At 43.4% G+C, this 15,963-nt stretch overlaps 5 protein-coding genes across 5 annotated transcripts; 3 read left to right on the top strand and 2 right to left on the bottom strand.

The window, feature by feature from the left end:
- Positions 1-942: 942 nt before the first annotated feature.
- EAE97_008237 (uncharacterized protein) lies at positions 943-5,484 on the top strand (the record flags this gene model as incomplete). The annotated part of the gene is made up of 4 exons (XM_038878751.1): positions 943-1,084; positions 1,321-3,980; positions 4,033-5,387; positions 5,445-5,484. 4 exons carry the CDS (start codon positions 943-945, stop codon positions 5,482-5,484), a joined length of 4,197 nt encoding a protein of 1,398 aa, XP_038730431.1.
- A 2,205-nt stretch (positions 5,485-7,689) lies between these two features.
- On the top strand, positions 7,690-9,125 carry EAE97_008236 (uncharacterized protein). The gene is made up of 2 exons (XM_038878750.1): positions 7,690-7,970; positions 8,111-9,125. The coding sequence occupies exons 1-2, from the start codon at positions 7,798-7,800 to the stop codon at positions 8,883-8,885; spliced, it is 948 nt and encodes a 315-aa protein (XP_038730430.1). The 5' UTR covers positions 7,690-7,797; the 3' UTR covers positions 8,886-9,125.
- Positions 9,126-9,642: 517 nt separating this feature from the next.
- Positions 9,643-11,862, bottom strand: EAE97_008235 (uncharacterized protein; the record flags this gene model as incomplete). The annotated part of the gene is made up of 6 exons (XM_038878749.1): positions 9,643-9,779; positions 9,899-10,074; positions 10,208-10,980; positions 11,035-11,207; positions 11,266-11,613; positions 11,739-11,862. 6 exons carry the CDS (start codon positions 11,860-11,862, stop codon positions 9,643-9,645), a joined length of 1,731 nt encoding a protein of 576 aa, XP_038730429.1.
- A 1,039-nt stretch (positions 11,863-12,901) lies between these two features.
- EAE97_008234 (uncharacterized protein) lies at positions 12,902-13,339 on the bottom strand (the record flags this gene model as incomplete). Its single annotated transcript, XM_038878748.1, has 1 exon — positions 12,902-13,339. The coding sequence occupies one exon, from the start codon at positions 13,337-13,339 to the stop codon at positions 12,902-12,904; it is 438 nt and encodes a 145-aa protein (XP_038730428.1).
- A 37-nt stretch (positions 13,340-13,376) lies between these two features.
- On the top strand, positions 13,377-15,723 carry EAE97_008233 (uncharacterized protein; the record flags this gene model as incomplete). Its single annotated transcript, XM_038878747.1, has 6 exons — positions 13,377-13,448; positions 13,499-13,575; positions 13,764-13,785; positions 13,832-14,382; positions 14,432-14,569; positions 14,616-15,723. The coding sequence occupies 6 exons, from the start codon at positions 13,377-13,379 to the stop codon at positions 15,721-15,723; spliced, it is 1,968 nt and encodes a 655-aa protein (XP_038730427.1).
- Between the last annotated feature and the right edge of the window lie 240 nt (positions 15,724-15,963).

Raw genomic sequence — 15,963 nt, 5'->3', positions numbered from 1 at the left:
TCTTCTATTTATACTATTTATACCATTTACACGATTGATTATTATATACTCTTCTCGACCTAGTCCCTCCCTAGTCCCTTCCTAGTCCCTTCCACCTTACCAGGTATCATTAACCGATTTTCAGTCCAAGGTCCAACTTGATACATTTCCCTTCTGCCCTTCCCACCTCCACTCACACATTACCTACATCTACCTCTTACATTTCCATCTCTCAAATTCCTTCCCTCTCCCCAATTTGAATGCACCCATTCATTCTCTTTCTTACAGACCTTCACTCTAAGAGTTTCCTCTCACTACAATACAACATCACAATACAATACAATAACATACACCATTTTCTCTCCCTTCCTTATTACAACATTTAAAACGGATCTATCTTGTCCCACCAGAAAATAATCGTCAACAAAGACAATAATAGCTACCTGCTACTACAACAGCGAATATATCACCAGCTTCAACGTGTACCGGAACAGCTATATCAAGAAATTGATATATCTGGCATACTCGAAAAGAATACCCCGAGAATCATTCTTTCAACATCATCCTCCTACTAGCACTTCAGCTACCTGGGAATCTTGACAATACACCTACCAATCTACGGAGTGTAAGTACGCACCTTTAAGTCGCCTCCCAAGCAGCTAGTTAGTGATTAGTTGCCAAAGCAAAGACATCTCCGCACCATCAAGCCAACTTTACTACCATACCCACCCACACCCACACACACACACATACATACACACACAACACATATTCGCAGAGAGGATACCTTCCTTCTCTTCATCTGCTGACAATTAATTTAGTATTGATATTACAATCATTTCTGGGGATTTGATCTGTGAAATCAATCCATATATTCAGATATCATATCGTACGCAGACATCGCATAACTCTCTCTTTTCGGATCGTCATCGCACACTCGAAGTGTAACCAAGTCTCTCCACCATGGAGCAACAACAGCAGCCGCAAGGTCAAGCACCTCAAACGGGTGTACCCGGTCCAACCGGACGAAGATTACACATTGCGCATCGAAGAAGTCCTTCAGAACTTACCCCATTGATGAGCATGTTCTCCAACCCCAATAGTAGTACGTTTGCCACCTTTCTTCTGTTCTTCCCATTCCTCCCGGCTCCCAGTGACGTCCATTCATTCATCTTTCGTTTGTGATACCTGGGGCTTAAATGCTACAATCAACAGCAATGAATCAATGAGCTAATTAGTTGTGACAAGGGTTTCTCCAAACACCCAATCATTACATCATTATCCCGTCATCCTCTCCCATACAATTCCATGTAATATGCTAATCCTTTCTTCTCCTCACAGTGGAACAACTGGCTATTCAGCAACAAATTGAGCTTCTACAAGCACAGCAACAGCAGATTCAAGCTACACACCAACAATATGTCAATATGGGAATGATTGCCAACCAGCATCTCGCTGCTCCTGGCCAAGGTTTCAATCCTTTACAGCAACAACAGATGCAAAACCAAAATGCATTCCAATTCTCTAATCAGCTACAACCACCACAGATGAATGTCCCCATGGGAGCGCCTCCTACACAGCCTCTTTCACATCGTCGTAATCAATCGGCACTTCCAAACATGGGTATGGCTATGGCAGGTCCACCACCTGCTCCATCTTCAGGTGCGGCTGGCCAAGGCTTTGGTCAAGACTTTGGCGGAAACAACAACCGTGGTGAAAATCAATCTGCAAGAGGTGGTCGTGGCGGAGGACCTCCAGGTGGCGGTCATCAAAGACGTCATTCTCTTGCCTTGCCTGAAGCCAAGAAGGCAGCTGAAATCGCGCAACAGAAGAGAACGACTTCTGGTTTTCAATTCCCGATCCCTGGTGCAGCTGGAGCTACATCGACTGGTGTCGATAACTCAGAAAATGTGAGCCCTGGCGATGACAAACCTACACAGAGTACCGGCAATCATTTGACCCCAAGCTCTGCTATGCGTGGTGGTCGTGGTGCTCATGGTAGAAGTCAAAGTATGGCTGTTGGAGGTGGTCAGACTGGTAGAGGTGGATCATCTCAACGAGGTGGTGGCTCATTTCAATTCCCATCAACACAAGGATCTACAGACAATGGTGCAGGTCAAAACAATGACTTTGGTAGAAGAAACAGTGCTCAAGCCGGGCATGCTCGTAACTCTTCCCGAAACTTTGATGGTAACTGGAGAAATCAAGTACCTCAAAACGCTGCTCCTCAAGATCCACAACCACAAATGGGTAACTTCCAAGGTCAACAAAACCAAGGTGGTTTCCAACCAGGTCACCGTAATCGTGGATCTATCAATCAATCCATGAGTAACATCGGTGGATTTCAATACCAAGGCCAACCTCAATTGGTACAATTCGCTCAAGGACAGATGATCATGCCTCAAGGTTTAGGATTTCAACAAATGAACCCCTTACAACTTAGTCAACTTCAGCAGCAATTGCAGGCTTCTCATCCAATGAATGGACAGATGGGTATGCAAAATGGTCAGCAACAAGGACAGCAACAGCAACAACGTAAAACCTTGTTCACCCCTTATCTTCCTCAGGCTACTCTTCCAGCCCTTCTTGGCGACGGTCAGCTCGTTTCAGGTATTTTAAGAGTTAACAAGAAGAATCGTTCTGACGCTTACGTCACTACTCACGATGGATTGCTCGACGCTGATATCTTCATCTGTGGTAGCAAGGATCGTAACCGTGCTTTAGAGGGAGATCTCGTGGCAGTCGAGTTGTTGGATGTTGACGAAGTTTGGGGACAAAAGCGCGAGAAGGAGGAAAAGAAGAAGCGCAAGGATATCACTGACACCAGAACTGGTGGATCGGGCAATGCAAACAATGATCGCAATCATCATCGTGATAACTCTACAAATGGTGATGACCAAAACCAAGAGGGTGGACTCAGAAGACGTGGAAGTTTGAGACAACGACCAACCCAAAAGAAGAATGATGATGTTGAGGTTGAGGGTCAGAGTCTTTTGCTTGTCGAGGAAGAGGAAGTCAATGACGAACAGAAGCCACTTTACGCTGGTCACATTGTCGCAGTCATTGAACGTGTCGCCGGACAAATGTTCTCCGGTACCCTGGGTCTTCTTCGACCATCCAGTCAAGCTACCAAGGAAAAGCAAGAAGCTGAACGTCAAGCTCGTGATGGAAACTCTGGACGTCATCAAGAGCAACGTCAACAAGACAAACCAAAGATTGTTTGGTTCAAACCTACCGACAAGCGTGTTCCATTGATTGCCATCCCTACCGAACAAGCACCACGCGATTTCGTTGAGAAGCATCAAGATTATGCTGATCGTATTTTTGTTGCTTGCATCAAGAGATGGCCAATCACCTCCCTTCATCCTTTCGGTACCCTTGTTGAACAACTTGGAAAGATGGGTGAATTGAAGGTTGAGACTGACGCTCTTCTTCGTGACAACAACTTTGCTTCTGACGAATTTTCAGATGCTGTTACACGTAGCGTTGGTCTTGATGATTGGTCTTTGGAGAAGGAAGATGAAACTTCCATCTCCAGTAGACGTGATTTCCGAAGCGAGAAGACCTTTACCATTGATCCAAATGGTGCCAATGAACTTGATGATGCTATCCACGTGAAAACTGAAGCAGATGGAAAGATCGAAATTGGTATTCACATTGCTGATGTTGCTCATTTCATCAAGGCAAACTCTCTTGTAGATAGAGAGGCACGCAAACGTGGTACTGCTGTTTATTTGATGAACAGATCTTGTGCTATGTTACCTCCAAAGATTGCTTCGGACATTTGCTCCTTGACACCAGGCCAAGATCGTCTCACCGTCTCGGTTGTATTCAAAGTCAACGCCCAAACCGGCGCTGTTTTCGAGGATGAGACTTGGATTGGAAAGAGTATCATCAAAAGTGGTGGCAAATTGACATATAAGGATGTCGATGCTGTCCTTTCCGGCCAAACCGATGTAAAACTCGAGGGTGCTGAGGTAAAGGATATCCAAATTCTCAATGTAAGTCTTCAATGCACAAACTAAATCCCCACCGAGGTACTAACATGTCTAGGCTGTTGCTCAAAGATTCCGTGAATCTCGTCTTGGTTCTGATGGAGAGACTATTGCACCATTAAGACTTGTTTATCAATTAGATGATGAGAATGTTCCAGTGGAACAAAACATCTTTGATTCTACTCCATCTCACGAATTGATTGAAGAATTGATGAACAAGGTCAACTCTTATGTGGCACAAAGGATCTACCAAGGCCTTCCTGAAAAGGCACTCCTTCGTCGACAAGGTCCACCAAATCCAAGACGTCTTCAAACATTTGCGGATCGCATGAACAAAATTGGATACGAAATCGATACTTCAAGTAGTGGACGTCTTCAAAACAGTCTTTTCAAGGTTGATGATACCGACATTCGCAAAGGAATGGAAACTCTTTTGGTCAAGTCCATGCACCGCGCCAAATATTTCATTGCTGGAAAGACTCAACCACATCTTTACCCTCATTATGCTCTTAACTTACCATTATACACTCACTTTACCAATCCATCTCGTCGTTACGCAGATTTGGTTGTTCATCGTCAACTTGAAGCTGTTCTTTCCGAAGGCAAGATTGAATATAATGAAGACATGGAGACTCTCGTTAAGACAACCGAGTCTTGCAACGGAAAGAAGGATTCATCTCAAAATGCTCAAGAACAAAGTGTGCACATCGAGTCATGTAGGATTATGGATAGAAAGCGTGAAGAAGCTGGCGGTGAACTTATCAGTGAGGGTATCGTCGTCTGTGTTTACGAATCTGCTTTCGATGTTTTAATTCCCGAGTTTGGCTTTGAAAAGAGAGTTCATTGCGATCAACTTCCTCTTAAGAAGGCCGAATTCAGAAAGAATGAGAGAGTACTTGAGTTGTATTGGGAGAAGGGTGTACCATCATCTGCATATGTTCCAGAAGATGAGCGTCCAAAGGCTGGTGCATCTCAAAGAACTACCAACGCTGCTGCGGCTGCTAAGCAAGCCGCTGTTGCCGAGAGAGCCAAGAAGGAGCACGAAGAAGCTCAACGAAAGACAACGGAGACTGGTACCATCTCAACTGATGATGTTGATGCTCTATTCGATGATGACGATGATGCTTCTGACATTGCTGGTAGCGTTGCCGGTGTTTCCCTTGCTGAACGCCCAACTCAAAGCGTTCCACCATCGCCAACCAAGAACTCAATATCAGCTGCAACCAGCCTGCACCGAACTCGTTCCGACTCAAAGGTACCTACTGGTGAACCTGTCGAAGCTAAGCTTAGTGCTAAGGAGAAGTACTTGAAGTATTTCACCCTTCGTGAAGAAGATGGTGAATACATTCAAGATGTCAGGGAGATGACGAGAGTTCCTGTGATTTTGAAGACTGATCTTACAAAGAGTCCACCGTATGTTTACTTATATCTCGCTTCACTTTTGTTCAACATTGACTAACATATTTATAGATGTCTCACAATCAGATCGCTCAATCCTTACGCACTCTAAATCTAATTTAACCAACCATCTTACATGAGGTTTCGAACGTGCTGATATAATGTCGAATTCTTTGACTACCAAAATGGATACATTCTGTGGACTATGGGGTATTGCAGACGCAACACGTTGATTTGTGTTATTTTTCACCAATAATACCAACCAAGGGTTGTTTCTAGGAGGTCTTTTTTGACTGTCACATTGTCATATTGATGAATCAAGATGAGACTGGGAATGAAAGGTGGATGAATGAATGAAGGAAGGAAGGATTAATTATTGAGGAGGATCAAATGGGTACGAGTTTTACTTGATAGCAGTGAAAAGTGAATGGTTATGATACGTGTTAAGAAGAGGAAATGGTACGAAGAAAGTGTATGCCTTTTTTATTCGGATGATACATCGGGTGAGAATGGGATTAAGGCTCGAATATATTTCCTTTGCTTTTTAGCGTTTCTGTATCAGATGCATTTATAGTCTAGCGAAGAGAAATGAATTTAAATCAGAAATATCTTGTCTTTGAGATGGGCTACTTGTGTATTGTATATGAATGTGATGATTTTGTAGAGCTATGTCGAGATGATGACATATATCAAGCATTGTGAGTTCCACGCTGTGCTGTACCTCCCCCTTGATCTACATTTGACATGGATCCTTGATTTCGGCAATTATCAGGCGATTACGATATCTGTACTTGACGGGAGTGGGTGAGAGGGGGGTTGAACGGGATGGTATAGTATGGCACGGAGATGGAGGATGGGATAGTGAGATAGTGAATTGGGAGTTGAACTAAGTAGTAATTAGATAGAAATGTAGGTAGTAAGGTAGGTAGGTAGGTAGGTGGGTACTTGACAGTATAATTAATGCACATTGTATGAATCTTGCATTTCTTTGCATATCATTCAGCTTTTTGTTTATGCGGATGTGTACGGATGGGGATGTGGATATTAATGCGAGAATAACCGATCTATTATTTCGTAGAGAATGATGATGAGGATGAGAATGAGAATGAGAATGAGGGCTCGGATGTGCAATGTAAGGAGATGAATTGAAAGATAGTTACTTACTTAATTAGGTTCGGTACTTGGGAGCCGGATGGATGGATTGCTGGATAGATGGATATACGTAGGAGGTAGGAGGTGGGAGGTAGGAGGTAGGGCAAGGTTGTGCAGGGATTAGGATGCTTGACGGATGCGAAACGCATGTGAGACGGCTAGCTTGTAATTGTGGACGGGTGGATGGGTGGATGGGTGAGGAAGGGTGAGGAAGAAGGAGGAAAGGAAAGGAAAGGAGGGAAGAGAAGAGAAGAGGAAAGGTGGTGTGAGGTGTGAGATTTTGTGGTAGGTGGTTTGGAGGGAGGGCATTTAATGGTGGTTGACAATCACAAAAGATGGGATCTCCTTTTTCTTAGCGTGATTATGTAATTTTTGCTCGGTACTCGGATTAGCATTTGTGAGGTTCATTGGGATAGGGAGGGGAGTAGAAGATTGTATGAGAGAAGATTGTATGAACCCATCTATCCTACAGATGAGATGCCGAAATCAATATCTGAGTTATTAAGAGTCAGAAAAAAAAATGATGCAAAAAAACGGTTTTCAGATGATATAACCTTAACCTTAAGTCCCCTAGCTCCCAATGCTCACGCACTCGAAACAAATCCCACACGTCTGCATCCCAGCCGCCCTCCACCCATCACGGATACACGATGTTCCATATTCCCATGTCCACAAGTGCGTCGGGAACTGAAAATAAGCTTATCTGAATTTCCGCATTGGGGAATATAGACGAGCAAAGCTGGGTGTGCGATTGGCTGGTGCGGATGTGATGCGTGGGAACGGATGAAGGAGGGTGTGAGAAGAGCGCTGAGAAGTATTTAAGCACCGCTGCCAAGAGTGCGCTTGGGAGATCGAGTTGCATGTTGCTACATGTGAACGGGAGAGCTGCTTCCTGCGTCTTGGTATTGCTTGGGGGTTTGTAATGAGGGTGTGGTTGGGTTGGGTGTTCGTACTCGAGGTGGATTACCTACATATAGATGATGGGATGTCTGGTTTTTTGCTTTTGCGTTTTCTTGGGCTTGGAATCACATTACTTTCTTTCTTTGCTACTTACTTAATTTCTCAAGCACTGGATTGCTTTTTGTTTGAATTCATTCATTCATTCAATTTTATTTTTTTGTTTATTAATTCTTTTAGAGGCTTAATTTATTATTTCTAGTTAATTGTAGAGGTGTTGTAGCTCAGGCTGGTCTTGCATACATCTTATTTTCTTATAAACATATATCTTTTTTTTTTTTTTTTTTTTTTTTTCTAAAACGAAAACCAATTTAAAATGCCTGGATTAAGAAATCTTGTTGGAGCGGTGGTTGGATTGGCAGCAGTAGCATCGGCTCTCCCAGCGCTACCTAGGCTTAATGAGAGAGCGTTAAAGATGTACGAGGTGAAGAGACAGGTTACCGCGACCGGTCTACCGGCTGATTTGACGGATGTGGATATTTTGCAATTGTATGTTTACTTTCCTTCTCTCTCCTATTCCTTTGATAGAGCGAAGCGAAGAAGCCTCCACGGCAGTGGCCCAGCGGAGCGTCATTACTTCCCTCTACATCTCCCCCCTTTCAAAAAACGTAACTAATAACCCTATCTAGCGCCCTCACTCTCGAGAATCTGGAAACAGCCTTCTATCAACAAGGATTTGCCAAGTTCCCCGACTCCGACTTTACCGCTCTGGGTCTCACAACCCAAGATATCGCCAATTTGAAAATGGTCGCCATGACGGAAGCGACTCACGTTACTACTCTCATGACTGCCATTTCTGCCGCGGGCACCCAACCCGTCGCACCGTGTACTTACAACTTCGGCTTCACCACCGCCCAAAATATGATCGCTACAGCCAACGTCCTGGAAAACATCGGCGTGAGCGCCTATCTCGGTGCCGCGCCCTTAATCAGCAGCAAAGCGGTTCTCACCGTCGCAGCAGAAATCGTCACCGTCGAATCTCGCCACCAGACATTCATCCGCACCGCATCGAAAGTGTCCGCCGTCCCCTCTGCCTTCGACACTCCCCTCGGCATCCGCAATGTCTTCTCCCTCGCCGCCCCCTTCATCTCTTCCTGTCCGCAAGGCTCCAATTTGGCAGTCACGCCTTTCCCGGCGGTGACGCTGACGACGGCGAATGAGGCGATCACTCCGGGCTCCACATTGCAGCTCACGACGACGGCGCAGGGCGCCACGGCGTGTGCGTTTACGAATGGTGGACAGACGGGCGGTACGGCGTTTACGGCATTTGCGAATGGAGCGTGTACCGTGCCGCAGGGATTAGCTGGGGATGCGTATTTGAATTTGGCGAGTCAGATGCCGACGACGGGGGTGCTGACGGATGATATTACGGTGGCGGGACCGTTGGTTTTGGCGATTTCGTAGAGGGGTGGAAAGTATGGGGGTTGGTTGGAATGAGGGGAAGGTGGAGAGGAGAAGATGAGAGAAGGAAAGAAATAAGTGATAGATAACTTACTTGAAAATCTAAGCATGAGTTATGGGATGAGAATGGGATGTTGAGAATCATACGTACAGATGAGATTGGGCTAATTTCTGACGCGGGAAAAGATTTGATGGATTGGTTGGTTATCTTAGAAAAATACAGGACTTCAATGTCGGATGAGAAGAAACTTTTCTTTCAACTTTTATGCTTTCTTATATGTATTTTTTTCTCTTCTCTGCTTTTGTTCTTGGGTTATTATTGTCGTGATTGGTTGATGTTGATCTAACTCGTCTAGTGCATAGAAGACGATAGCTTTCAAGAAAAAGAAAAAAAAACATCGCAGGGAAATTAATGACAATGTATGATAATATCTTATCGTAGATCTTGTAATTCCAATGGATGGAAATCATTTGATAATTGTTGCATGTCTCCTTCCTTTTGAGAAAAATTATCCTATTTGTTGAGGGCCGTTTAATGATTACAGATATTTCAGAGTCTATAGTATGTCGCTACCCAGGTATATAATTTCAGTCTGAAGTCTCTTCTCTCCAGCTTGAATCATTTTTCCGGCCACCCGCCCGTCGAATGATTCACCTTGTCGCGTCCATTCAGCTCATTCATCCCAATCGTTCAATTCACCTTGTCGCGTCCATTCAGCTCATTCATCCCAATCGTTCAATTCTTTCATCTCGACTCAAATTATTGAACGTAAACCGGCACCACTGGATCCTCTGCATACAGTTTGAATGCGTTAACATATTCGAAGAAACTCGATTTGTAATACCGTTCCCCGGTTGTGAAATTCACATATTGCATTCCGAATTTCACATGGTATCCTATACTATCATTAGCGATCATTCTTTCATATCAAAAATAGGAGGGTTCCTCCTGTGGTGAAGATAATAAAAGCATCTCGGTGAGGGATGGTAGCGAAAGAGGAAGGGGAAAATCTCACCGGAACTCCACTCTAAATTATCCATGATACTCCAAGCTAAACATCCAACAACATTGACTCCCTCATTAATGGCTATTAAAATAGCTTCCATGTATTGCTTGTAATAGAGCGTTCTCCTTGTGTCGGTCTGGATATCAGAGAGGAGCGTTTTTTGATATTCGTAGGGCTCTGCAAAACTATTGGGAGGAGAGGGGTTAGCTGTTTGGTTTGATGTAATAAGATAGAGGAAAGCCTCGTAAGAGAGATGAACGTGAAATCAAAGGAGAAGAAAAATGCCATAGAGCCATCATTGGAAACCGAAAAACTAACCCAAACTCAGAAACAGCAATTCCTCCCTTACTAGGCCAAGTATCCTGAATGTATTTCAAAAACGTAGGTACCCAATCTGTGGCAATGTGCAACCAACTTGCCAACGGATCTGCCGCCGCTCCAATTAACCACCCGTCTGCATTTACATTCGTAGTATTGAAACAGCCTGGGAATAAGGAATGCGAAGAATTAGAGGTACATGCATCAATTCCCGTATCGGGAGCCATGTAATATGAAGAAGTATACGCATCATGAGCGAATAGATCAGCAGTGCCATTTATCAATGCCTTTTGACTCTCATTGAATGTGAGAGGAATGGTATCCAGATAGGTCTTTAAATAAGGTGGATAGTCTCCATTGATGTAAACAGGATTTGCAAACCAGCCTTCGTTGAAATCCCAAGCTCGTTGTGTGGCAACGGCATCTTCGGTGGAATTTGTGAGGGGAATTTTATACCCGCCGTTGTTTTTGAAACTTAGGGTTCCATTGAGTCCTAGGGATTTGAAGAGATGGTACGATTCAGCGTGTGCAAGAAGAGCATGGTGCCCGCAGTAAAAGCGTTGTTGTTCTGAAGGGATGGTGGTGGGTGTGAAGTAGCCAGAGGGGAACGGATACTCGCCACAGAATTCGTGGGGTTCGTTCACGGTAAACCAGTGAGGAACTTTGTTGCCATAGCGAGAATATACTATCTTGGAGTAGGCGACGAAATCTTCAACGATGTTGGGAGAAAGCCAGCCGCCGTAAGAGTTTTGGAGGAAGAGAGGAGTATCCCACTGAAAGGAGAAAGTTAGGATCTAAGGATGGGATGACGTATGGACAAAGCTTACATGAAAGAGAGTAACGACAGGTTGAACTCCATATTCGATGCAAGTATCAATAAGATCTTCATAATGCTGTAGAGCAAGTTCATTGACCGGCCCCTTTCCAAATGGTAAAATTCTAGACCAAGAGATAGAAAATGAATAGTATGGAACACCGAGAGCTGCAATTCTCGCAATATCTATTTTTGTTAACTTTCTTATCCTTCTAAGCTTAGTGTATTATTTCAGGGGACAAACCTTGTTTATACAAATAATATTGATTGTCACCGACGTCTCCTGTATCATTAAATAAGGTCTCCGTCGCAGCTGCATTGTGAGTAAACACATCCCAAACACTAGGACCTCTGCCTTCATCGGCAGCTGCTCCTTCGATTTGGTAGGCTGCAGATGCTACACCCCACCAAAAGCCAGAAGGAAATTTCCAGGACTCATTCTTTTGGGTCAAAGGTACCTGAGCACCACTTGGGAAGGGGGAATAATGGAGAGGTGGTGGAGGAATGAGCTCAGATGTTGGAACGGGAGTCGCAGAGACGGTTGTATTGGTTGTTGCGGTTTCTACCGGACCGACAAAGAAATCCCATAATTCTAGAATAGATATTAGTTAGTTGCGTGATGGACTGGGACATCGAGAACGGGAAGTGAGTTGAAAAGCACCGAGAAATGTTGCACGTGTGATTATCGATGAATCAGAAAAGCGTTGATGTACTCACGTTGAACATTTATATCAATATTCGTAGCAAACGCGTCTGCACTTTCAGCTGTCGTCGTAGGCGTGGCAGCTGTGGAGGCAGACAAAACAGTTCCAAAAGACAATGTCCATAAGAAGACCTTCATGATTACCTTTGACAAAAGAGAATTTCTAATCGCATTCTACTAGAAAACAGCAGTTTCGTTTGAACATATATGTAATGTGGGAATTTCCCCTCATTCTCCTCGCGGGGTAGTCACTTGCATGTATCCATTATTTGAGCTGTCAATCCAGGATAGGACGTTAAACTCACTTGAGCTATACGTCCGAGGTGACTTGAGGCCGATTGACTTTTTCAGATATACACCGCAAGTTACTTATACGAGTGACGAGTGATGATGAAATCGTATGCAGGTGTTCATCCAACCGAACTTGGGATAAAAACCGGCACATTCGGTAAAATTGCGGGGAAGGACGGACATTGGGGTCGGGTAAATTGTGAGCGAGATGATCAACATCAAGGATCAATCAATATGTTATGTTATGTTAAGATTGGTGATAATTGACATAATGCCATTAGTTGAGCGTATTCCTTCGTAGGATAGATTTCCTTGTTTATCGTTGATTACTCTGCGGGAACGTGTGAAGAATTTAGGAGGGAGATTCAATGCAGAGAAGCAAAACAGTCGATTGAATCATACAAAAGGTAGTATGATGGTTGTATGTATAAGGTCTATCTATTTTGTGTGATGCTTCCCATCTGCTGCCAATTGATCGAAACACAGTTTGAGTCTGCTTGTTTTGCAGCAATAAAATGTACTCCGTACATAACGCTTGAGTCTGGTATATGAGCCCGATAATCGAAGCGATCCAGGAAAGAACATGATTGCTCCCACTCAAGGTTGGCTTGAAAGTAAAGTCATGTTCTTTCTCTTCATTCCTTTCCGACGGGCAGATTCCCATGAATATATCACCTGTATAACTTCCTAGGAGATTCGATGACCACGGAATGCAACGAAAACTCCAGAAAGATGCTTCTATACGATTAAGAATTTGTACATTTATCTTCGAAACCGCATAATAGAGGATAATTTGAGCCCTGCCATCCTGCTGGACGCATTCAGAGAGTGTCAATACAGGATGGCATTCAAGACTCCAAAGACATTGGAAACATATAGCAGCTGGCTAGCTAGCAAGTGCGGTTATACGGTTCCAGATGGGATGAAGATATAGATCAACATGGAAAGCTATTCGTCGTTCGAATTGCGTTTTGGAGCAAATGGAGGCGGGTATTATATCTTTCACATTTTGTGATTCGAATGTGAGATTGCCACTATTGAGATCCTTCGAATGTGCGAGTTCGACTATGTGTTTTAAGAGAGATTTTGCTAGTGGTACAGTTTGAGATCTTCCGACGTTTCGAGAAGATTTTAAAGTTTCTAGTTTTGATAAAATATTCGAGGGCTTGGCAATGAGAAGATACGAAGATACGAGGATACGAGGATACGAGGCAACATATAGATAGCTTTGTGGTCTTAACGACGTTAACTCCGCTTCAAGACCCAGTTTCACGTGACGAAAGCCAACCACACCGTTTACCATTTTCTTCATCAATCTACACATGATATATATACCGCTACACTGGACTGAATACCTGATCATGGAAACGAAGCCACAGAAACGAAGACGTATAGTAAAGACATGTTGGGAATGTTATAGGAGAAAGCAAAAGGTAAGATATGATATATCATTGGTAAGGATTACCTCTAATCAGTCAAATAGTGTAATCGTGGCCAACCATGTGGTGTTTGCATTGCTCGAAATGTTCCGGATAAGTGCTCTTATTCTAACCCATCATCGTATGTTATAAATTCTAAACTGTGACTGGAAGACGTTCTCATGAAAAGGATAGACTCGAAGATCTGAAAGATATCTCAAATAATGGGGGATAATCAAGCAAACGTACAAGAGACGAGGAAATCATATTGAAGTCAGGCTCAACACCATCCGATCTCTTTGATCAAGTAGGATATGCTTCTCATAATAGCTCGTTTAGTGGGTTACAGAAGGTATTTCTTCTTCTCCCTCGTCCATGGTTCAGCCTGACAGAAGCAGTCATTTCATGTTAATGATGACCTTTCTACATTCATGGGAACACCTACATCAAATTCGTTATCCCATCCTGGCTTACGACATAAATTCTTGAGTTTAGTTATACAGCTGCCATCTCAGTCTATTGTCTCTGAGCTTGTCGACTTGTTCTTCTCAGAATTACATTGGTATCTCAAAATACTAGAAGAGCATTACTTTCGGAATCTTCTCAAGTCATGGCAAGATATTCGCAATACTTTAAGTGGGCAATCAGATCTTGGGAGTATCTCTAAAGATCTTCTATATTTTCCTGCATTATTATTCCAAACTCTTGCTGTTTCTTTACAATTCTTACCTCCAGACACAGAAGCATCAAAAACACTTCATTTAGATACATTATTGGATTGTGATAGACTTTCTCATGAATATAGTAAAGCTGGTATGGAAATAATGTCTCTTTTGGGAAGACACTCTTCCACCATAACGGGCGTCGAACATGATTTATTAAAATCTAGTTGGCTGAAGAATTACAGTCGAGGCACAGAAGCGTGGCATCTATTGGGTAGTGCAACTAGGTTTGTAGTCTTTCTATCTCATTTATTCATCATGCTGACCGAATCTCAGACAGGCCCAAGATTTAGGACTTCATCTACAAGCGTCAATTCCAAAAGTTCCGGGAGAGGATGTTGGGATTGGACTGGAGAAACTTTGGTATGACGAATACAAAAGGAGGCTTTGGGTAACGCTCTTCACTTGGGATAGGTCAGCAGCTTCCATCCTTACTTGATACATTGCTAATTTTTGTCAGTCATATGTCTGTGATGCTTGGAAGACCTCGCTCAATCAACGCAAGTGATTGTACAATCAACACACCACTTGATTGTTCATTTCCTATTGATCCGTCAAAAACCATACCTACACCAGCAGACTCGCAGGATCCTCACTCCCCACCATCCACTTATTCGGCTCAACTGTTTCACTACTCTTTAGCTCAAATGATTCATGAACTGTTAGCAGCTGGCGCTCATAGACCTCATATAAAAGACTACTCACTCATCACGGATCTTCACAACAAAGTCGTTTCCATGGTTGGCGCTTTACCACCTACCCTACGACCAGAAAACCCAGATAAATCATGGGACGTGAAAGAACCGAGACTTCCTCTTCAAAGACTATCAATGGCGAATTCCGCGCATTCATTTCTCATGGCACTCCATAGACCTCATGCACCAATCCATTCTACAAGTCGGATTGCATGCATAAAAGCTGCATTAGATTGTCTTGACGCTCAGGATCAACTTTTCAAAGCAGTGAGACCACATCAATACCGGATTTATCCCCTAGCATTTAACACTATTGATTGTGGAATTGTCTTATCAGGAATAGTATTAGAATCACCGAATTTGGAAAGTGGTCTAAAGGAAAGAATGAAAATTGCAATCGAAAAATCGATAGGCAGGTTGAAGATGATTGAGGACAGGAGCCCCATGGCAAAATCAGGTCTACAAATTCTCACCATTTGTCAGGAGAGGATCTTAGACCGTAATAAGAACGTTGATGAAATAGCCAACAATTCACAGTCATTGGGTAGGAAAGAAGAAAGTCAAAATGTCACCGAGGAGGGGGACAACGCGGCTACTCAGGAAGTTACGGCTCCCCCACAGGACATAAATGGCTTTGAACTTGCTAAACCACAACCACTGGTTCCAAATAGCGCTTCTGCTGACCCCATTGTGGGCTTCAACAATTTTGAAATGGGTACGTCGTTTTGGGAGGAGATGACTCAGATGATTAACTTTGACGTTGGCGTAAGTATGGAAGAGGACTTATGGAATCCAAACTACTCGTTTCCGGATTTGAATATGAATTCTGATAGCGGATTCGAGCCAGGAGCGTGGTATGAGGGGGGTGGGTGATGCCAAAACGATCGAGTGGGAATTTGTCTAAATAAGAAAATCAATCAAATTGACATAGCACTCTACCGAAGTTCTTTTCTTGACGGATTTTGAGTGATTTGTGGCTACTGCTTTCTTTTGGTACTTTATGATTCATGATGGATTGATTAATGTTTTCAAAAATCTCATTGCCTTCTTCGGAATTGGAATTACTGAGCGGACATGTCCACATAAGATCTATAGATTGATCTAGCAAGATAG

The sequence above is a fragment of the Botrytis byssoidea genome (assembly GCF_014898295.1).
Source record: "Botrytis byssoidea strain MUCL 94 chromosome Unknown BBYS_017, whole genome shotgun sequence".
In the NCBI taxonomy this organism is placed as follows: domain Eukaryota; kingdom Fungi; phylum Ascomycota; class Leotiomycetes; order Helotiales; family Sclerotiniaceae; genus Botrytis; species Botrytis byssoidea.
Note: the sequence above shows the minus strand (reverse complement) of the source record. Positions and strands in the feature narration are given on the sequence as shown.